At 46.1% G+C, this 23,611-nt stretch overlaps 2 protein-coding genes across 2 annotated transcripts; one reads left to right on the top strand and one right to left on the bottom strand.

Annotated features, from left to right (window-relative positions):
- The first annotated feature begins 920 nt into the window (after window positions 1-920).
- On the top strand, window positions 921-3,812 carry LOC127344097 (probable nucleoredoxin 2). The gene is made up of 3 exons (XM_051370315.2): window positions 921-1,313; window positions 2,400-2,870; window positions 2,998-3,812. The coding sequence occupies exons 1-3, from the start codon at window positions 1,038-1,040 to the stop codon at window positions 3,622-3,624; spliced, it is 1,374 nt and encodes a 457-aa protein (XP_051226275.1). The 5' UTR covers window positions 921-1,037; the 3' UTR covers window positions 3,625-3,812.
- Window positions 3,813-6,825: 3,013 nt separating this feature from the next.
- On the bottom strand, window positions 6,826-9,388 carry LOC127344098 (protein translation factor SUI1 homolog 1). Its single transcript, XM_051370317.2, has 5 exons — window positions 9,237-9,388; window positions 8,244-8,348; window positions 7,335-7,546; window positions 7,199-7,252; window positions 6,826-7,112 (listed from the first exon to the last, which is right to left on the bottom strand). Exons 2-5 carry the CDS (start codon window positions 8,278-8,280, stop codon window positions 7,068-7,070), a joined length of 348 nt encoding a protein of 115 aa, XP_051226277.1. The 5' UTR covers window positions 8,281-8,348; window positions 9,237-9,388; the 3' UTR covers window positions 6,826-7,067.
- Between the last annotated feature and the right edge of the window lie 14,223 nt (window positions 9,389-23,611).

The following is a 23,611-nucleotide window of genomic DNA, read 5'->3' on the forward strand; positions in this document are numbered from 1 at the left end:
AAGCATCACCATATCATCGATCACGAAGACGAGACCACCATGACACCGCCGGTCACAAGCATCACCACATCGCCGACCACGAAGACAAACACCACCATGACACCACCGTTCACACCCATCACAAGTATAACCATGTCGCTGATGACGAAGCTGAATACCACCATGATAGCGTCGTCGACCACGAAGATGAACATCACCATGCCGCCACACCATGGATTATCACCTCTCACTTCTCATATATCATCACCACATCACCGTCTATGAAGATGGCAAGAAGTTGAGCAAAAGTACTCTAAACTACACACATACATACACATTACAGGATACTAGCGAGTCATTTATTTATCCGTCTATGTCCACCAAAACGAAAACCTTTCAACATGAAAGCCATGCAGAATGCTGAGGTGACCCCTCAAAGGAAATTTCGAACGGTTGAGCGTATGTGCGACGAATTTGGCAAAACTCGAAACCGATTGTAGGAATTGATTCCTATCATTGACACACATCTTTTTCATCTACAACTTATTTCGATTTGGATAGGCTACGTACGAGATTTGCCTGCATAACGGTTGAACTAGACGTTCCTCCAGAGCATAACCCGAGTGCGCTTTGAGAACCAGTTCGTGCAACAACCCAACACAACTAGGCAATCAAATGAACCGAAAATTGCTGGCCCCATACCGCCAAGAGCCAAGATCATGCAGGACCTACCAAACCGGAACACGTTGTTGGCCGCAAACGATTCATGGACTGGACGGGACGTGCTGACCGGACCCCGCCGGTCGGGCTCGCGGCGCACTAGCGTCGACTCGCTTCTTTTCCCCGCCCCACCGTGTCTAGCTAGCCTTGCCTTGCCTCGCCTACCCCACGTACCCCAAGCGCGCGCCAAGAAGACGAGCCCCGTTGCCTGCTTGCCTCCCCAGCCTGACAGCTGCGCCAACGCCAGCCCACCACCACCGCTGCGTCCTTCTCCCGAAAGGAACCGCTGCGACTGGCGTGGCTAGAGCCTCGATCGATGACGTGAACGCCTCGCCTCTATGAAAAGCGTCGCAGATGCGGCGTCGTCCCCCGCCCTGATCCTTCATTTATTTATTCCCGTCGTAGCTCGTGTCAGCACAAACCACAGCTTGATAAGCTTCCCAGTCCTACACGAGATCAGGCACAGGGAAAGTGCCGGATCAATCAAAGGATACTTGAGCATGGTCGGAGACCCGGAGGTGGAGGGAGCGCCGGAGACGGAGACGGAGCTGGAGACCGGAGGCGTCCGCGCCGTGCTGCCAGTCGGCTCCCTCGTCTCGCCTTCCGGGGACGAGGTGCGTCCATGTCCTCTACTCCACTTCATGCTCTGCTCCTGCTCCTGTTAACTCGGTTCTTTCGCCTTTCTTCTCCGCTTCCTTCTTCGGTTGGATGTTCCTTGCTGTTTTTCCTCGTTAAAATCAAACAATATCTACTACGTGCAACCCTGTTAGCTGGATTCGATCAACTACAAGCAAATGGTGGGACATAAGTCTGAAAAATCTCACTTAACTTTTTAACTTTACTTGTAACTAGTAATTTTGTTTGGTTGCAATCCATTTGCAACAAAATATCAAAGTTACAATCTCACTTGAAACTTTTGTTGGTGGTGAACTTGAGTGAGCACTAGGTTAACTTTCACTTGGCCTTAGAATTAGCAATTCAGTTTCAAGATCAAGCTAGTAATGAACTTTATGTTGACGCAATCATGGCCTTATCACACCTCAAGCAACTGAATAGCTCAAATGAAAGGGCGTGATGGTAAAATCTTGGCCTCCCTTTCGCTAGCTCTTACAAACTCAGGACTCTCAAGCTATCCCAAAGAAGGACGAATTTTTGGCACACGGGTGCTATGCACCCTATAAACCCCAAAAATTGTGGTAATTTTAACTATTGAAAAATAAATTCAAATTCTCCGGGAAACAAAAGATACACCTATGAGCATGAGCATTGGTGTATTTTCCTCCCAAAGAAGCCCTATATCCAATCCCAAACAAGATCCCTAGATTGTTTTCTTCTTTGTGAATTTTTGCCTAGAAGTTTCATCTCGATGAGCCAGAGTAAACTACTCAGAAACTCCTGTAATTCGCTTTTTCATCCAATTTTTACGACTGATGAAAAGGTGGTTTTCACATAACCAAACCTCCGCCTTTACGACCTGAGCGTTCCGTATTCGTACACACGTCAAGAATCAGAATACCCAGCGTACCTCTCGACATGTGTCTGTCTATCCAAAGGTCGATGGTCTTCTTTTTCTGCCCGCACTATTCCTTTCTGTTTTTTCCTTCTCTTTTCGCCATCATTTCGTTTGCTTTTCCGCGAGTCACGATCATGGCTCGTGTCTAACCTATAGCAGCGAACACGTGTCCTCTCCACGCATGCAGGTGCAGCTTCCGGAGCTGGAGGGCAAGGTGGTCGCCCTGTACTTCGCGGCCAACTGGTACCCGAGGTGCGAGGCCTTCACCCCGGCGCTGGCCGCCGCGTACGGCCAGCTCAGGGACCGCGGCGCCGGCTTTGAGGTGGTCTTCGTGTCGTGCGACGAGGACGCGCCGTCCTTCGAGCGGTTCCACCGCGGCATGCCGTGGCCCGCCGTGCCCTTCGGGGACCTCCGCCGCAAGAAGGGCCTCAGCCAGGCGTTCCAGGTCGAGGGCATCCCACGCCTCGTGGTGCTGGCTCCCGACGGCGACGTCATATGCTCCGACGCCGTGGAGCTTGTGCTTCGGTATGGTGACCCGGCGTTCCCGTTCACGCCGGCGAGGGTGGCGGAGCTGGTGGCCGAAGAGCAGAGCAAGTTCGCCTCCCAGACGCTCGAGAAGCTCTTCTCCGTCAGCTACGTCAACGGTGGCAACGACCAGGTACTACCGTGTGTTCATTGTTCTAGGCGCATGCATGGTGGATCATGAGCTAGCAAGCATTGTCATTGATCCCATCATGGCATCACGCATGTGCATGCATCCAGTGGCTAAGGAGGGCTAGCTGCAGGTTCCCATCTCGAGCCTTGTCGGGAAGACGGTGGGGCTCTACTTCTCGGCGCACCGTTGCGAGCCCTGCCTCAAGTTCACCGCGCGGCTGGCCGCCATATACGGCAACCTGAAGGGCAAGTCGGAGGACTTCGAGGTCGTGTACATCCCAATGGACAAGGAGGAGGACGGGTACCTGCGGTCGTGCGGCGACATGCCGTGGCTGGCGCTGCCCTACGACGGCGACGGCGCGTCGTCGCGGGCGCTGGCCAGGTACTTCGACGTCCGGGAGATCCCCACGCTGGTGGTGATCGGGCCCGACGGCAAGACGGTGACCAGGGAGGGGAGGAACCTGGTGAACCTCTACTTCGACATGGCGTTCCCCTTCACCGACGAGCAGATCAGGATGCTGCAGGAGCTGGAGGACGAGGAGGCCAAGGCGTACGCGCCGTCACTGCTCCACGCCGGCCACCGCCATGAGCTGAGCATCGTGTCGGGCAAGTCCGGGGGTGGCCCGTACATCTGCTGCGAGTGCGACGAGCAGGGGTTCGGCTGGGCTTACCAGTGCATCGCCTGCGGCTACGAGATACACCTCAGGTGCGGCCGGAACCTCGTCGACGGTGGCAGTGCGGGGACGGCCGGTCCGTAGGCAGGAACATGTACAGGCAGCGGGTGAATTTACGTGTCATATCGAACTGAATATGGTGTATGTGTATGCTCTCTGCTCTGCTCAGACCAAGTTCAGGTTGCTCTTTGTGTGTGATGATAGAATAGGAGAGATGCGGGGTCGATCTGGACTTCCTCTTGTTTCTGATGAATTGATGCTTGCATAGACTAGATTGCTGGCTGCAGCTGCAGTTGCCGAGCAAAAATAGTAGAGTACTGATGGAGCAATTCTTGGGCAAAGCCTTGTCCTAAGGAAACAAGAAACATGAAAAAGAGAATGCTGGTATATACAACAATTTACAATCAACTACCCAACCCTAACCCTCCGCCCCCAACCCTCCGCCGCCGCTGCCGGTAGCGCCGCCGGGGCAAAGTCCCTCGGGGCGTGGCGGCGGCGGGGGCCCTTCCTCGTCGCCGCGTGGAGATCGGCGGCCGGATCCCCACCTCCTCGATGCTTGGCGGAGCAGACGCGGATGGGCGACGGCGGCGGCGGCCCTCCTCCCGTCGGCTGTCCCCTGGCGGACCGGTCGGCGCGGGTGGGATGGGCGGCGCTGCGGTCTCCCTCTTCTCGTCGGCTTCCCGCAGCACTCCGGCAGGGGTTGGTGGTGGGCGGCGGCCAGACCCTCGGTCTGCGCCATGCCATCCACCCCCGCCTCTCGTTGGTGCGTGGAGGCGATCTCGGGCATCTTCCGCGACACGAGGGCGCCCGGGGCAGCAGCCTTGGGTTTGACGGAGGAGGTGGCCTCTTCTTCGCCGGAGAGGGTCGGCCTGCGGTTGGTGGTGGTGGATTTTTGATCTATCATCGCCATCCGGCGGTGAGATGGAGGTGCATGGAAGCCGGCGATGGTGTCGCCGGTGGAGGGTTGGGTTGGCCAGCCTGGGATGGTCGCCGACGTGGGGGTCCGGCCTGAATAAAGGCGGTGGTCCTAGGGCCTCTCTTGCGTGAAGAGGATGACCTACCGGAGGCCTGGACTCGTGATCTAGCCGGAGGGTTGAGTTCCGGAAGGCTCCGCCGGCGAATGTAACAGTGCTTTGCCTGGAGTTTGCTGGATCGGAGGTATTCGGTCGTGCGCACCCATGCGTTTATTCCGACCGTTAGGTTCTGGAGGGAGCGGCGCGAAGCTCTTTTTCTGTGTTGACATCAAGTGACTATAGATCCATGATGAAAGTCGGAAGAAGAGAATTTCATGAAGGCCGGAGGGGAGGACTAGCTAAGGGAGGTTCAAGTCTCCGCGCTGTTGAGGGGCTTGCTTGGTGTCCGGGCTTCACAGCAGCGGTATGAAAGTGGGGGCGACAACACATATGAAGCGCAGAGTCCTACCTTTCAGGGTGAAAACCCAAGGTCTGGCCTTAACTGGTTGTGTCTGGCAGTGACCTTGGTGGAGGCATTATTTTGAGAGTGGGGACTATCTTCAGGGTGAAAACCTAAGATCTTTGATCGGGCGACAACGGTGTTGGAGCACTGTTCCCTTCTTGGAGGCGTCGTTTTTTGGAGAGTCTGCAATTCAGGTGTTTTCATGGTGGTGGATGTATTGCTGTTGTTAGGTCCGTGATACTGTAGCGGGACTATTGTTTCTTAGTTTTCTTTTCCTTTTTTTTGGCTGTGTGCATCCGTAGTGCCATTAGGGTGGTGCGTTGTTGCAGAGGCTAGGTGTAATTGGTATCTCTCGATATTAATATATTCCCTTTATCGAAAAAAAAAATATAGTGATATTTTGGTACGGTAGAGCTATTACGGTGTGTGAAGCTCTAGTTACCTCTGTCTCTAAAAGAATGTTCTAAATTTGTCAAAATTTGGATTTATGTAGACACTATTTGGTGCATAAATACATTCAAATTCAGACAATTTAAGACATTATTTTTTATGGATGGAGGGAATACTTGTTTTGTGCCTCCTTTTTATCTGATGATCTAGCAACGAATGAATCTGTGATACACAAGCTTCACCACGCTTGTTATTAGCTGATCAAACAGGTTGTGATACACAAGCTTCACCACGGTTTTTGGGACGTCGGCTGTCACGAATCTCCCTAAAACAGTCGGTTGAGATCACTATCTTCCCGGAATAGTTGGGTGTTAAAGATCTGATGACTAAATTCAGCGTAAATCTAATGTGTAAATGATGTGAAGACTGGAAGAATATTTTGGCGAGGGTGGTATTTTTGGCATATCACAAGCTATGGGTTAGGCACTTTGGTGGTACATGTCAGGCAGGTATTTCTGGGTGAAGAAAAATGAGTATGGGCTGAAGAACAAATTTCTAGGGTGATGCTTGGTGTGGGTCAACACCATTAAAAGTTCCATTAGCTTTTCATATCATCAACAAGCAAAATGTTACAGTGGCAGCAACCTGACCTTTAGAAGATGCATCAATATGGAACTACAGGGGTAGATGAGGGAGCTGCTGAATCTGCTATCAGTGTGGTTCTGAAGAATGAACAAGACAAGCCTGTTTTGAGGGAACCAAATGTGGAAAATTTTCAGTTAAATCAATGTATAAGAAATGTGTGCAGTAATGAGATTAAAAGATGGTATTTTAAGCATCTTTGGAAGGCCAAAATTCATCTTAAATCAAAATTTTGGCTTTGGCTGATCTAAAAGGTTCCACTATAACAAAAGATAATCAAGGTTCCACTATAACAAAAGATAATCTGGCGAACGGAAGATGGACTAGAACCGACAAGCGTCAGTTCCGCCAAAAAGAAGGAACAATTCACAATTCTCCAACAACATGCTCCTGTAAGCAGAAACATGCAGATCAATGGGTTGGCTTCGATTTGTTGGGCGATACAGAAACTGAAACTCCAGCTTTACTAATCTGTTACTGTCTCAGGTTAACATAATATTTAGGAGCAAGACAGGGCTGGGGCTGATGCTCTACAGAGACTACAGCTAGCCGATTGGAGAGACAAATGCTGGGACTACATCTTCTACTATGCTGCCGGAAGCAGCACGAGAGGAAACTTGATCAAGATGATGAAATGATGAAGCCTTGACGCTGCACCTACTGTAATCATACAGACCGTCTAGCATCAACATGCATCACATTGCCAAAGCTTAAAAGAACAGATGGCCCCAATAAACTAATTTCCATCCATGCATCATATCTAGAATATAGAAAAATTGAACAAGAGAACAAACTAAACGAAAATCACAGAGCACACAGCACACCAGAGACAAATGATTACAGGATGACAAGCCAGAAGTACATTTATTTAGTAGACAATAACCCAGATAAACCATACTTTGATACTGGTAGCACATACAAACCAACTCGCATCAAACACACCAATACTGATTCAAGTCTTAAATGCACGCATCAACCACAGATGCCTCACACCACTACTAATTCAAATGTCTTATATGAATACCAGGCATACGATAACTTCCAGCTTCTGTGACAACACACAAGCATTTATGTGTTGCCTAAAATCCGTGGATCTTAATGCTCTCTTTCTTTGCTAGTCCAGCCTGGCAAAAACAGAAATTATCATCAGATTAACATATATACACGACAGTCAATAAGTATGACAAAATGTAATGGTATCATGAATTACCTGAACTAGAAAAGTAGCAACATTCTTACGCTGATCACCTTGGAGTTGAATGACCTGAAATGTAGATCATTTCATCAGCATATACACATTTACGTTAGAGAACTTCGATCCAAAAAGAAAGACAATTTCGTTGTACCTGGCCTAGTTCTGAATCCTGGACTACAGTACCATTACAGCAGAATTCTTTTTTGAGATCCTTGAGAATCTTGTTGTAGCTGTACTCTTTCTTTAATCCCTGAACAGTTGTCAGACTCTTTCTTCCGTTGCGCTGCTGGACACGCACATGCACATAGTTTTTTGATCCGGCACCAGCGCCAGAGTCCTCAGCATTTGCCTCAGCAAACGGATCTACATAGAAGATGTGAAGACATCAATATCTGGGTAGATGCTTATGCATGGTAAGCATAGGAGACTGCAGGCAAACCAAAAGTAACATGTTTATGTAACATACTGATCTGTGAACATACATCTTAACGAGTGCTTCTATGCTTTCCGGATGAAAAGAAATAGCAGGTTTAAAAGCAAGCCAAAGCCCATGATAAGAACTAATCAATTAATATTCATGGACGAAGGTTAGTTTGATTAGGTAGCAAACAAAAAAACTTCCCCCTCTCCCTATGTCCGGTTTCATTTAACTCGTCCACAAATCAAATCTTCTGCTGTATGCAAGACGCCAAGCATACATCCATCCTAACCAATCGTGGCATACCCTCCCCACCGCCACATATACAAATGTTTCAGCAGAGTTCTGCTCCAGATCCATGGGTTTGTTGGTTACTAATTTTCCCTTCTACTAATAAGTATCTAAAGGTGATTTGAGATTGTTGCAATTTTTTTGGAAAAAAAATGTTGGTCAGCAATAACTGATAATCACATAAATAGTGGTATCCTGTTAGTTTACGGGATTGGTTACTGGGAACAATATAAAGGTTATTCAGGGCAAGAGAGAACATAAACAAACATAGTTTAAGTAATAAGGACTATCAAATTGCTACAGATTGGCAGATGTAACTTTCGGATGAGATGATACGAGAATGATTCATACCAAAAGCAGATGGAACCTGGGAGTCCAGATCAGACATGAACCTTGGCTGTTGGGTTTGATTGGCCCCAAACAGACGAGGCTCTGTTTATTGTCTTGATGTGTGAGCTGCAAAACATTCCAATCAATTATTACAAACCATCCAGTAATACATGGATTATAAACATAATGGAATTATCTAAAAAAATATCTTCACTTCTTAAGAAATCATCTATTAAGTTATTAATTATCATAATGGAATACAAATCCCTCAAGAAGAAATTCACGATTTAGTATTGAATAATCATGCAATACAGTTATATAAAGCAGATATGGCGATGCAATAAACACAACACTCGATGGATCTGCCGAATAGGCAGAGGGTATGAACAACAAAAGTAGGAACAGTTTACAAAACGAAAGCATAAGGCCCAATCCTTACTCACTTCCAAAATCTACATACGAAGTAAAAGTTCATACAGCAGAATTTACATTCACTGCAAGGGTTAACCTAAAATTAGCCTACGGCGTTCCTAAATCACACATGCCAAGCCCCACAATTGATCAACCTATGCACCAGGAAATATATAAATCAAAACTGGCAGCACCTTCCTCCTGCCCATTAAACAAATCAGCTAGTGCAACGACCTTATATCTTATAAACTACTTGCGGGAACAGATCAGACCAAATCGCAACCATATCCCTAAAAAAAATCCCCAATATCAGACACCCGAATTCCCAGGAAATTCTTCCGGAAATTCGGCCAACCAGGGACCAAAACGACCTAACGGCACCTTCTATACCCTAAACCCCATCCAATCGGTGCCAAATCCGCCACAGGAACGAGCCAACGCCGTAGATCTGGTTGGCTCGGAGCGATCGGAACGACGCAACCGCAAATCGATCGCGACAAGCGCTCGCCACACCACAAGGGGCTCTCGAATCGGCGGTCGGGGACGCACGCGGAATCGACAAGGGGAAATCGAGAGAGAGAGGGAGGGGAAGGGGAAAATCACCTTGGCTGGTGGTGCGAGCGAGCTGCCGGCTGCGGACGGCGAGGGGGACGAGCACGAGACGACTTGACCTCAAGGAAATATCTGTCCCGTCTTCCGGTTCCGTCCACCACTGGCGCTTATAACGGAGGAGGCCGCGTATAAATTAGGCGGACCGGGGAATAAAACGTGGAACGCAATTCGGGTCCGCTCGATCGATTCTCCTCGTGGAATATGTGCCGAATGTAGCTTTGCCATTGGTTTTAGGCCCACTTGCACTCGGGCCGTGGTCAGGCCTATTTTGTCTGGATGGGCCCGATTGTTGTGTACCTTGTTTTTTCTGTGGTCGGTTTCCGTAACTCCTTCCGGCGCTCCTATTTGTTCGCGTTGAGCGGGCTCTATCTGGGGAGCCCCTATACAACACTTTAAGCGAAGGCTAAGGACATCTCCAGCGGGCGTGACGCATTTTAATGTCCGCGAGCGTCCGTTTGTGTCGCGCTGTGAATGCAAAAATGACCGTTTTATCTGCGCGTCCGTTTGCGTCTGGGGTCTGCTCCAGCGGGGCGACGCATTTTTTTCTTCCTTTTTTCCCTCTTCTCCATTTAAACATAGTTTCAAATATAATATTTTGAAACATGATTTTACACAAACTAACACATAATTTGGAACATGGTTTACACAAACTAACACATAGTTTGAACCATGGTTGACACAAATATAATTTTTTTTTTAAAGAAGCCAGTTATGTTGATTTCCGTATGTTCGCTGCCAAGAAAGAACATTCAAGGGCACCCAGTCACCCAAACTGAAAAATCTAGTGGGAGGAGATGGTGCCCTTGTTGGTTCTACCGATGAAGCGAACATCCAGAAACCTCGACTACTGGCTTCGTCTGGCCCGTAGCCAAATTCGCTGCAAAGAAAGAACACTCAACATTCTAACTATCGGTGTCGGAGCCGGAGTCGTCGGTGTGGTAGTGCCTGCGGCAGGCTGTGTCGTCGAACACCTTGACGATCATCTCGCTGTCCCCCTCGTAGAGAAAGGTGAGCTGGCAGCCGGGCTCGAGGTCGAGGTCACGGGCGAACTTGTCCCACCCCGTGTGCAGGTACATCTTGCCCTGCCCGTCGAACAGGACCTCCACGGTCCAGCGGCGTGTTGGCACCGGCCTCCCGTAGCTGCAAGTGCGCCGGCTCGACGCCGTCGAAGAACTCGGCGAACTTGTCCGGTAGCCGCTTGATGGCGAGTGGGTCGTCGTCGATGCGGAGGAGGAACTCGAAGCAGCGCTCCTCTTGCGAGGATGAGGAGGGCGCAGGCGACGGCGAGCGTGGGGCCGTAGCTGCTCCACCACGGCGGCCCCTGCCCCGGCCACGGGGGCGCCCAGGGCCACGGCCTCGACCGCCTCGCCGGCCACCAGGACCGGCCATGGACTTCCTCGCGGGCTTGGTTGCGTCGCAGGAACAGCTAGGCAGCGCTACGCTCGAGCTTTGTGGCGGCTAGGGTTTCTTTGGAGGAGTGGATGAGGAAGAAGAACGCGCGGCCCCTTTATATAGGCCGGCGGCATGCGGTGGCCACGGGACGCGTGGCGTCGCCATTAACGTGGTTGGCGGAGGTGGGCGGCCGCTCGGCAGCCGAGGCATCGTCGCCATTAACGTGACGCAGAGTGCCGAAGCGACGCAGCTTTGCAGTCGCTGGCGCGTTTGAGAAGACGCATCGACGCAGGGTCGCTGCTGCGGGCTGCCAGCCGAAACGTCCGCCAGACACGAGCGGACGTTTCCGGACGTCCGCAGAGACGCATCCGAGGCGCATATTTGGGCCAGGTTTGCGTCTCCGCGGACGGCCCGGTCACTTTGCGTCGCCCCGCTGGAACAGGCCCCAGACGCAATTCCGGTCATGGCGGACGAAAACGGTCGCTGAGCGTCCGTTTGCGTCGCGCCGCTGGAGATGCCCTAAGCTCGCGTCGGGTAGGACTATACGAAGACCAACCTTCACAAAGGTCTAGTCCGCGGCTAAGAGCATCTCCAGCCGCGTCCCCCAAAGCGTCCCCCACAGGGGACTCTCCGGGGACGCCGGACACACCGAAAAGCCAGGCGGGCTCCCACATGTCGGCGACTATTTGCATAAACCGTTGGTTCGCGCCTGTTTTCTCGTCGCTCCTTCCTTCCCGTGCCTCCCACCCCACCGCGCCGCTGGATTTCCCGGCCATTTGGGCGTCTGATCTCTGCCGAGAGTCGGCACCGTTGTCGCGGCTGGGGCTCCCGCTGGTCGAGCCGCCGCCGCCGCTTCGCCAGCGCGTCCCAGAACGCGCCGTCAAATCCGCCCCACCTCCGCGCACAGAAGGTGCTCGACGACTTGCCAGGTAGGCGCGATTGGCCACTGTTTGTTGCGTCGTCTGCCTCGGCGCAATTTTAACCATTGATTTTGCTTTAGCCATGGACAGCGACGATGAGATGCTTGCCCTGCTGCTGGAGGACGAGCAAGCCTTCGACGATGATGACCTGCGGGAGTATTTGTTGATCATCGCGTCCCTCGAGGACATGGTTGACACTGAGGCGGAGAAGAGGAAGAGGCCGCGCCGCGGAGGATCAAGGCCGGGAAGAAGGAAGTTGAAGCCCCCGCAGAGGATGGAGGGGCATGCCATGCTGCACAACGACTACTTCGCCGACGATGCAACACATGCCGATAATTTTCGGCGCCGGTATAGGATGAGAAAGGGGCTGTTCATGAATATCCTCCACGGCGTTCGAGAGTTCGACCCCTACTTCAAGCTCAAGCTCGACGCTGTAGGCGTTGTCGGGTTCTCGTCCATTCAGAAGTGCACCGCTGCCATGAGGATGCTTGCATACGGAGCACCTGTCGATACACATGACGACTACCTTCGCATGAGTGAGTCTACTGTCATTGAGTGCATGTATAAGTTTTGCCGAGCTGTGGTGAGAAAGTTTGGCAAATACTATTTGAGAGGGCCAACTGAGGAAGAGACTGCAAGGATCATGACACAAAATGCTGCCAGAGGATTCCCTGGAATGCTTGGAAGCATCGATTGCATGCACTGGGCATGGAAGAACTGCCCGTTTGCTTGGCAAGGTATATACAAAGGGCGTCATGGATATTGCAGTGTGGTGCTTGAAGCTGTGGCAGATTATGACCTATGGATTTGGCATTCTTTCTTTGGCATGGCGGGATCACACAATGACATCAACGTGTTGCAGCAGTCTCCGGTGTTCAGCAGACTAGTGGAAGGGCATGCTCCACCATGCAACTATGAGATCAATGGCCACGAATATACCAAAGGCTATTATCTAGCTGATGGTATATATCCAAAATGGGCCACTTTTGTCAAAACAATCTCGAATCCATCAGGTCTGAAGAATTCCCACTTTGCTACGCGCCAGGAGGCTTGCAGGAAGGATGTCGAGCGGGCATTTGGTGTGCTTCAAGCACAATTTGCCATTGTCCGATACCCTGCTCTAAGCTGGTCTCACGACCAAATGTGGGAGGTGATGCAAGCTTGTGTGATCATGCACAACATGATCATCGAGGATGACCGCAAAAATCATGCTAGGTCACATGTTGGTCGCTATGAGTGTGAAGGCCCTCTTGCGGAGGTTGATCATGAGTTGCCTGCAGATTTTGCTGATTTTCTCGCCATGCACGCAGAGATCCGTGACAGCAATGTTCATGATCAACTTCAAGCTGATCTCGTTGAGCATTTGTCGAGGATCAAAGAAAATACCGTGGTGTAATAACCCAGAACATAGGAACAACGAAGGGTAGATTTAGAAATGGGATGTGCATTTCATCGCAAAACGGGGGAAATTTTCGCGCTTTATTGCAACTAAACCTAAGAGGGATCGAGGTTCTCTCTCATTTTGCACTTAGGGTTAGGCAATGTGAGTTAGGGAAATTTCGACATGAAGTCTTTTGTATCTTGTTACTTTGGGGAATGATTGCATTTGATAAGTGTTAACACATTTAACAATAAACATCACATAATATAAACACTGAATTCATAATTTAAACACAAGATATAAATTCAAATCACTTTGAATTTCAAAGTGAATATCAAATACAATATTTAAGCAAGAATATAAACATTACATAATACAAAAGCTCATAAACAAAACTTGAGCTTTATTGATATACAACACAAATTACAAAGTCTTTACAATATTCTTGATACAAGAATTGAGAAATAATAAACAGAAATAAAAAGAGGAAAATTACAAGTTTATTCTAAACTAAAACCTAGACTAAGTGGCTTGAGGATGATCTTCTAGTCATATTCCAATTCAAATCTGCAAAGCAAATAACAAGAACTAGCCAGAATGTAAATGTTAGAAATTCAGTTTGGACAGTTAGCAAAATAACACAGAGATTCAGTTTGGACAGTGCACACTGTCACAGCACACTTGTGCTTGTCCAAATTCTTGGACAGCACAAGATAGGCATAGGCAGACCAGAACTGAGCAAGCCACAGGGGCTCAAGTTTCAGCATATGAAGGCTGTTGCTAACCAAGCAACAGCAAGGCAATGCAAGGGGTGAGTCATAAAGTAACCAGGCCTTGCATGTCATGGCCAGGGTAGAAGTAGAGACCATATAAATAGCACACAAACCCTAGAACCATGACAGTCGACCAGATAGGCAAATCACCAGGTAAGGGTGAAGCTAGAACCAGCACCAGTTCATCCAGTTCATACTCAAGAACAGAAACCAACACACAACCACTTAACCCCAGGAATCATGGTGACCTAAGAAGCTCAACCAGAAACTGGAGGTGAAGGGTTGTGCACAAAACCCCAAGTCTGCAACAACCAAATATTTCAATCTAGGAGCTGGAACAAGGTATACCAAGTTCCTGGACAGATCCAATGGATCTGATCCATACAATATGCATGATATAATCATGGGATTGAGCAGATGCTCAAGTGGGTAGATCATCACTTAGTTTTCACCAAGGATTACTGCCAGTCTAAAAGCCACTAAAAATGGAAAGCATCTAGATACAGACCTTGTACACAGAAGCTAGCAAACATGCACAGATGCACACACTAGCCAGATCAGATGCACAGATAGCACCAGTAGATGAATTGCAAGGATTAGCAGCTAATAAAGACTACACAGTAAATCCTAAGCTATGAACCATCAGTAAACCCTAGATTTTCATCAGGCAAGCATATTGGCATTCATATCTAGTATGATCCCCAAATATGCAAGAAAAGGTTGAGTAGCCACAAGATCCAATTAAATAGGTGAGCAACCAATCAGTAGCAAGGCTACTGAGGTCACATCACATTTAGCACCCTTTAAAAGAAAGCCAAATCTAGCACATCATTATCCAGGAATGGATTCAGATTCATTTGCTTGCTAAACAATCATGAATAGCCAAATCATTTGCAAGCAAGTCATTTAAATCATTACTGCATAAGCAGTTCATCATAACTTAATTAATACAAGCATGAATTTATCAAAGATCCATGCTTAGTACAGACAGTAGCATAATATAAGGCAACACAGTTTAATCACTGCATCATAGCCACTGGAGCAAGTCCAGTAGCTTGAATGAGCAACAGCACAAATAAGCAGCAGCATAGTGATGCTTGAGCATCAGCATCAACAAGGAAAGTGAATCACTTAGCCACAAAATTAATCAGTAAGCCATCACTGACATTTAATTGATCAAATGGATCAATTGAATCAAGTCAAGCTACACAGGGAAGCTAGCCAACAAGCAAAGGATGATCCAATGGATCATTAGCTTGCATAGGAAGCACAGAGGCATTTCACAAACACCACTGGCACACACAAGTGTCACAAATGCACCACAGTACACCTAGACAAGCAAGTATGACATGCCAGTAAGCACAAGCAAGCCATAAACAAATACATCATGGGATAGCAAGCTCTTAAGCAAGCACAGCAGAGCATGGCAAGAACAGAGCATGCTAGGAGCAGCAGATAAGCAAACAGAGCATGTATAGCAAGCAAAGCAACACTGGCCAGTACCAGAAACTGGTAATTTGGCCATGAGCTTGCAGTAGATAGAAACACTGGAAGATTAAGCAACTATGGCATAGCTCTGTGTGATCACAGGATCACCAGAGAGCAACAGAGCATGAGAAGGAAGAAGAACAGTAGCAAGGGAGGCGCACAGACATGGAGAAGACAAGGAGGAGGTGAAGTACTTACACGCGCCTGGAAGCAGAAGCTAGGGCATGGCGAGGCAGTGCTTGCGCGGCCATAGCAGCTGCAAATCCAGGGTAGGCGCCGACGTTACGCCGGCGAACACGAACACCACCGTAGCAGAGCACCTGAGGCGACGACACGAGTACTACGAGCAGCACCCGCGCCAGGTCAACCTCAGGGGGGCACACATCGTCGGCGAGGACGAGGGCTCGCCGGAGTTCGTCAATCGCCAGAGGCGATTCTCCACGAGATCCAGAGCGGAGGCGATTCGCCAGGAGAGGAAGAGAAGGGGAAAACCACGCGGACAGATCGATAGATCTGCACGCGGCGGTTCCGATTTGGTAGGTGGCTACGGCGGGGGAGTTCGGAGCTGGCCGGAGCGCGGCGGCGGCCATGGCGGCGACGCCATCGCCACGGGCGTCGCAGGAGGATTAGGGTTAGAGACGAAAGAGTGAGAGAGGGCCGAGTGAGTGAGTGAGGTGGGCCGTGCGGCGCCACTGACCCATAAGGGACAAGCCTTAATGGGCTGTCCCTGGGCTTTAGTTAAATGGGCTGGCCCAATAAGGGCCAGGGGGCATTCTTGTCTTTTAACAATTAAAAAAAAGGCCAGAACTTTACCAATTTTTAGTAAATAAAATACAACTCTAAAAATCCATTAAAAATTGGATTAATAAATGAAAAATAAATCTTAACAAGAATAAAATATGAAATAGAATTTATGAAACAAATTCAAAATTATGAATTTTAAGAATTTAAATAATAACTTGGAATTTTAAAATATTATTTCCTTGTATTTAAAATTCAAGGAAAAATCTCAAATAAGTTTAAATACTTATTTTCAAACATTTCAAAATGAAATTCTATTATTCCTAGTCATTTCTATTGAAAAAGGGTATTTTTCCAAGAAAATACTATATTCCTTTATTTCCAAAAACTATAGAGATAACTCTATAATTTCAAAGTATTTTTGGAATGATTAAGGGAATCACCAAGTAAAGTAGTTTTACTTTGAAGTATGTTACTGTATGTGCATTAAAATGATTTATACTTTCAAATCAATTGCAAGTTACTGTCAAAGACATAAATCTTAAACGCAAACCTAAATTGCTATAACTCAGCGGGGTAAAGGGATTCAACATAAAATAATACATCCATGATTGCATTATTTGGATTTTATAACATTGTCCTTACCGGACAATGATGCTTCTTACAGAACCCGAGGTCCAGGTTCCATCAACTGCATTGAACTGCACTATCTCGCAGTCCACAGGCAAGTTCACCCTTGCTCATGTCAACTTGATTATTTTCTACTACTTTAATGCAAAGCTATATACTTATCATTCCTGCATCGCAAATAAAATGTTACTTTCCAACTATGAATATGACTATGTGGTTGGCAATGGAACCATGGTATGTGTTGATATGGTGGAGGTTCCATTGCATGGGTTATATCACCCTAGGATTAAATTACCAATGCCATCCAGTAATTCTAGCGTCGTACAAACCGCGTTGACCATGAGATCTATAATGGCTCTGGGGAAGCCAGCCGTATCTTTTCCCTTCTGCACGCCAACGGATTGGTAGAGCCGGCGGGGTGTTGGAGGCACTGCCGTAGGTTGGGATAGCCTTTTAAATCCCCATCCATTAGTGATGATGGCTCTACAATCTATGAAGGATTGTTCGGAGTACACCGTGAGTAAAGCCGTATTATCGGGGGAAGTCTACTGGGGGTGTACGGTTGGACAAAAGGGTGGGTTTGCAGTCGCGGAGAAGGCGGTGTGGGCTTGGATCTTTATACCTGGCCTCACACTAAAGAAAGTGTGAACGGGGGCAAGTCCCTGCGAATGGCAAAAAGGGTGAGATCTCTTGTGGGAAAAGTAACGCACCTCTGCAGAGTGTATCAAATTGTGGCTGTCACTCCCTGTTCCGGAAGGAATCGCGAACGCGAGAAAGGAACTCCACGAAGTTCTAGTCAACCTGTGAAGACTGACGGGCATAGTTTTCATAATAAAAGCAACCTTTTGAAGAAATGATTTCAAAACATGCATTGACCTGCGATTTCCTGATCAAAGGTCGTAGCTAATGCATCAAACACCTTTTTACTCTTTTAGAACTTGCTGAGTACCCCTGTACTCACTTTCTTTCGACACCCTTGCTAGACTGTGATCCGGAAGTGGAGGCCATCAACGATGGAGCACCAGAAGGAAGTTACGAGCTGGTCTACGAAGAACCTGATCTTACCGGCGGAGTGGAAGGAGTAGACTATGGGATAGTCTACGGACCAGATGACACGGAGGTGGAGGAGTAGTGACATACCCTAGCATCATAGAGCCGAGCAACGTAGAACTTACCTAAATAAGTTGTTGAGCTCTCTTTATATTTGTTATGAGTTGTAATCGTACTTAAGTAGTATCTTAGGGTGTTCTCATAGGACCTGTGAGGATACCAACTTGTTAAGACAATGTTTGTAATAATGTATGGAGTGTTATGACATGCAATGTTTCTGTTGTACCACTCTGAGGGATATGGCAATTTGTGAAGAAGTCCCTTCACAAAGATCATATCAATGACTTGTATACTACAACATGCAGTGGTATGTGATGTCTACGCCCCCTCCTTTTCCTGTAGACAGTGTTGGGCCTCCAAGAGCAGAGGTTTGTAGAACAGCAGCAAGTTTTCCCTTAAGTGGATCACCCAAGGTTTATCGAACTCAGGGAGGAAGAGGTCAAAGATATCCCTCTCATGCAACCCTGCAACCACAAAGCAAGAAGTCTCTTGTGTCCCCAACACACCTAATAGGTGCACTAGTTCGGCGAAGAGATAGTGAAATACAGGTGGTATGAATATATATAAGCAGTAGCAACGGCACCAGAAAAGTGCTTTGCCCAGGACAGTAAACAAGCAGTAGTAACGCAAAAGCGGTAGTAACGCAAAGAAACAGTAAACAAACGGAGATTCGATGCTTGGAAGCAAGGCCCAGGGATCCTGCTTTCACTAGTGGACACTCTCAACAATGATCACATAATAGGACTACTCTACACTCTTTTGTTGGATGATGAACACCGCTAACTGTGTAGGATTACACGAACCCTCAATGCCGGAGTTAACAAGCTCCACAATATTCAATGTTCATATTTAAATAACCTTAGAGTGTAAGATAGATCAACACAATTACACCAAGAACTAACATAGCATGCACACTGTCACCATCACACTATGTAGGAGGAATAGATCACATCAATACCATCATAGCAATAGTTAACTTCATAATCTACAAGAGATCATAATCATAGCCTACGCCAAGTACTAACACGGATGCACACACTGTCACCATTACACCGTGCAGGAGGAATAAAACTACTTTAATAACATCACTAGAGTAGCACATATAATAGTAGTGATACAAAACTCATATGAATCTCAATCATGTAAAGCAGCTCATGAGATTATTGTATTGAGGTACATGGGAGAGAGATGAACCACATAGCTACAGCAGAGCCCTCAGCCTCGGGGGTGGATTACTCCCTCCTCATCATGGAGGCAGCGATGGCGGTGAAGATGGCGGTGAAGACGGCGGTGGAGATGGCTCCGGGGGCAATTCCCCGTCCCGGCAGGGTGCCGGAACAGAGAGTTCTGTCCCCCGAATTGGAGTTTCGCGATGGTGGCGGCGCCCCTGGAGTCTTTCTGGAGTTTCGTCAATTCGTACTGCGTTTTTAGGTCGAAAGGGGTTTTATAGGCGAAGAGGCGGCGCAGGAGGGCTGACAGGGTGGCCTCACCCTAGGCCGGCGCGGCCAGGGTCTGGCCCGCGCGGCCCTATGGTGTGGGCCCCCCTGGCTCTCCTCCGACTCTCCTTCGGTGTTCTGGAGCCTTCCGGGAAAAATAGGAGGTTTGGCGTTGATTTCGTCCAATTCCGAGAATATTGCCCGAACAGCCTTTCTGGAACCAAAAACAGCAGAAAACAACAACTGGCCTTTCGGCATCTCGTCAATAGGTTAGTTCCGGAAAATGCATAATAATGACATAAAGTGTGAACAAAACATGTAGATATCATCAATAATGTGGCATGGAACATAAGAAATTATCGATACGTCGGAGACGTATCAGCATCCCCAAGCTTAGTTTCTGCTCGTCCCGAGGAGGTAAACGATAACAAAGATAATTTCTGGAGTGACATGCCATCATAAACTTGATCATACTATTGTAAGCATATGTAATGAATGCAGCGATCAAAACAATGTAAATGACATGAGTAAACAAATGAATCATATAGCAAAAACTTTTCATGAATAGTACTTCAAGACAAGCATCAATAAGTCTTGCATAAGAGTTACTCATAAAGCAATAAATTCTTAGTAATGGTATTGAAGCAACACAATGGAAGATTAAGTTTCAGCGGTTGCTTTCAACTTGTAACATGTATATCTCATGGATAGTTGTCAATGCAAAGCAATATAACAAATGCAATATGCAAATATGTAGGAATCAATGCACAGTTCACACAAGTGTTTGCTTCTTGAGATGGAGAGAAATAGGTGAACTGACTCAACAATAAAAGTAAAAGAATGGTCCTTCAAAGAGGAAAGCATCGATTGCTATATTTGTGCTAGAGCTTCTATTTTGAAAACATAAAGAGAGCATAAAAATAAAGTTTTGAGAGGTGTATGTTGTTGTCAACGAATGGTAGCGGGTACTCTAACCCCCTTGCCAGGCAAACCTTCAAAGAGCGGCTCCCATTTTATTTTATTTTTGGGTGGCACTCCTTCCAACCTTTCTTTCACAAACCATGGCTAACCGAATCCTCGGGTGCCTGCCAACAATCTCATACCATGAAGGAGTGTCTATTTTTGTTAATTAATTTGGGACTGGGAATCCCATTGCCAGCTCTTTTTGCAAGATTATTGGATAAGCGGATGAAGCCACTAGTCCATTGGTGAAAGTTGCCCAACAAGATTGAAAGATAAACACCACATACTTCCTCATGAGCTATAAAACATTGACACAAATCAGAGGTGATAAATTTTGAATTATTTAAAGGTAGCACTCAAGCAATTTACTTTGGAATGGCAGGAAATACCATGTAGTAGGTAGGTATGGTGGACACAAATGGTATAGTGTTGTTTGGCTCAAGGATTTGGATGCATGAGAAGTATTCCCTCTCGATACAAGGTTTTAGGCTAGCAAGGTTGTTTGAAGCAAACACAAGCACGAACTAGTACATCAAAACTACATAAAAGACATATTACAAGCATTATAAGACTATACATCGTCTTCCTTGTTGTTCAAACACCTCACTAGAAAATATCTAGACTCTAGAGAAACCACTCATGCAAACCAAATTTTAACAAGCTCTATGTATTTCTTCACTAATGGGTGCAAAGTATATGATGCAAGAGCTTAAACATGAGCACAACAATTGCCAAGTATCACATTATCCAAGACATCATACCAATTACTACATGTAGCATTTTCCGTTTCCAACCATATAACAATTAACGAAGCAGTTTCAACCTTCGCCATGAACATTAAAAGCTAAGAACACATGTGTTCATACGAACCAGCGGAGCGTGTCTCTCTCCCATACAAGCATTTATTCAAACAAAAACAAAAACAAACAGACGCTCCAAGTAAAGTACATAAGATGTGACCGAATAAAAATATAGTTTCAAGAGAAGGAACCTGATAATTTGTCGATGAAGAAGGGGATGCCTTGGGCATCCCCAAGCTTAGATGCTTGAGTCTTCTTGAAATATGCAGGGATGAACCACCGGGGCATCCTCAAGCTTAGACTTTTCACTCTTCTTGATCATAGTATATCATCCTCCTCTCTTGACCCTTGAAAACTTCCTCCACACCAAACTCGAAACAAACTCATTAGAGGGTTAGTGCATAATCAAAAACTCACATGTTCAGAGGTGACACAATCATTCTTAACACTTCTGGACATTGCCTAAAGCTACTGGAAGTCAATGGAACAAAGAAATCCATCCCACATAGCAAAAGAAGCAATGCGAAATAAAAGGCAGAATCTATCAAAACAGAACAGTCCGTAAAGACGAATTTTATTGAGGCACCAGACTTGCTCAAATGAAAATGGTCAAATTGAATGAAAGTTGCGTACATATCTGAGGATCACTCACGTAAATTGGCATAATTTTCTGAGTTACCTATAGAGAATTTTGCCCAGATTCGTGACAGCAAAGAAATCTGTTTCTGCGCAGTAATCCAAATCTAGTATGAACTTTACTATCAACGACTTTACTTGGCACAATAAAACACAAAACTAAGATAAGGAGAGGTTGCTACAGTAGTAAACAACTTCCAAGACATAAATATAAAACAAAGTACTGTAGCAAAATAACACATGGGTTATCTCCCAAGAAGTTCTTTCTTTATAGCCATTAAGATGGGCTCAGCAGTTTTAATGTTGCACTCGCAGGAAATAGTATTTGGAGCAAAAAGAGAGCATCAAGAAGCAAATTCAAAACACATTTAAGTCTAACATGCTTCCTATGAAGAGGAGTCTTGTACACAAATGAATTCATGAAGAACAAAGTGATAAGCATAAGAGGATAAAACACGAGTAATTTCAAGATTCTCAACATAAAGAGGGGAAACTTAACATTATTAAGGTGCATATAACCATATTTCCCTCTCTCATAATAACTTTCAGTAGCATCATTGATGAAATCCACAATATACCCATCACTTAAAACATTCTTATCATGGTTCATATGCACAGAAGTATCATTAATTTTGGCATAAGAAGAGTTATTCTCATTAATAATAATTGGAGCAAGATTATTATCAAGAATTTGAACATGGTAAACAAGTTGCATATTAAAAGAATTGTTTTTGGTAATCCAATCATGACTATGACAAGTTTCATAAGGATAGTTATAACCTATATCATAGCATTCTTTATAATAATCATCAAAGGTCGGAGGCACAGTGTCATCATAAGAAATAGAATAGTTATCTTTCACAGTCGGTTTATCTGTGTCCACACCATCATTGTTATTAGAAGGAGATGTATCAAGAACATAATGACCAGTAGCTAAAGGATTTTAAAACACCTCTTCCCCAAGCTTAGAGCTTTCTATATCATTATGGGAGGAAGCATGGATAGCACTGACACTATGGCAATTATTATCATCATCATTTTCAGAATTAGTTTCCCAGAGATTTGCAATATCAAAAGTAGTGTGCTCATTCAAATCATGATCGCTAATGTATGTAGAGGGCATAGGAAGATCATCGTATTCAGATTCATTATCACAATAATCATTAGGAGCAACATACTTACGGTTACCTAGCGTTATCTCATTCACGCGGGGATACGCCGTTACCTCTTTCTTTTTATTCTCCTTCTTCTTCTTCTTCTTCTTCTTCGTTCCCTTCTTCTTCTTCTTCTTCTTCTCTTTCTTCTCCTCGTTCCCTTCTTTAGGAGGAAGAGGCTTGAAGGTTGGCTTGTCCGCATAACCTGATTTACTTTCAGAAACAATAGAAGAAACTTGGGAGGATCCCTCCTTTTCATTAATTAGTTGAAAACACACAGCGGTCCTATCATATTTTGGCAAGGTGTCATCTTCTAAAATATTTTGTATGTAAGTATTTGTATGGCTATTATCAATGCAATAAGAAAAACACCCATGCAGGACATCATCAATATCAAGATCACTCATATGTAACAAAGAGATTTTTCGCGACAGTTCTTCACACCCCAAAAATAAAGTAAGTTCATCATGCTGATTAGGAGTAATTTCATCATCACAATACAAATTTGCAACACTCATTGGGTTCAAATTATCATTGGAGGAGCATTGAAAATTAAAATGACCCACTTCATGGCAAACTTCACAAATAAAAGGATAGAGGGCACAAACTTTTTTACCAAGATCATCTAGAGCCCTAAACCACTTTCTAGTTTTTTCATTAGCATGATGGATACAATATTCATCTTTGATTTGATTAATTCCACAAGGTCTATGTATTCCACAAAAATTAACATGCTTATAGGAAATAACATTCTTAGGAGTTTGAGCATGCTTATTGCAATTAACAACAATTTCATTCTTCATGCAAGCCTCTTTAAAAGGTTCATGATACTTATCAAAATTCTTTTTAGGCAATTCAAAATGAGAAGCAAAGGCTTTATAAAGATTTGCAGCAACTTGAGAGTCAAGACCATAAGTAGCACTCATATTTCGAAATTTATCG

The sequence above is a fragment of the Lolium perenne genome, chromosome 3 (genome assembly GCF_019359855.2).
Source record: "Lolium perenne isolate Kyuss_39 chromosome 3, Kyuss_2.0, whole genome shotgun sequence".
NCBI lineage: Eukaryota > Viridiplantae > Streptophyta > Magnoliopsida > Poales > Poaceae > Lolium > Lolium perenne.

Coding starts and splice junctions, on each gene's coding strand:
- LOC127344097 (XM_051370315.2), top strand. CDS start 1,038: ATGAAAAGCGTCGCAGATGCGGCGTCGTCCCCCGCCCTGATCCTTCAT. Junction 1,314..2,399: donor TCTCGCCTTCCGGGGACGAG/GTGCGTCCATGT, acceptor CCACGCATGCAG/GTGCAGCTTCCGGAGCTGGA. Junction 2,871..2,997: donor TCAACGGTGGCAACGACCAG/GTACTACCGTGT, acceptor GGCTAGCTGCAG/GTTCCCATCTCGAGCCTTGT.
- LOC127344098 (XM_051370317.2), bottom strand. CDS start 8,280: ATGTCTGATCTGGACTCCCAGGTTCCATCTGCTTTTG. Junction 7,547..8,243: donor CCAGGTTCCATCTGCTTTTG/GTATGAATCATT, acceptor TCTTCTATGTAG/ATCCGTTTGCTGAGGCAAAT. Junction 7,253..7,334: donor AGGATTCAGAACTAGGCCAG/GTACAACGAAAT, acceptor TCTACATTTCAG/GTCATTCAACTCCAAGGTGA.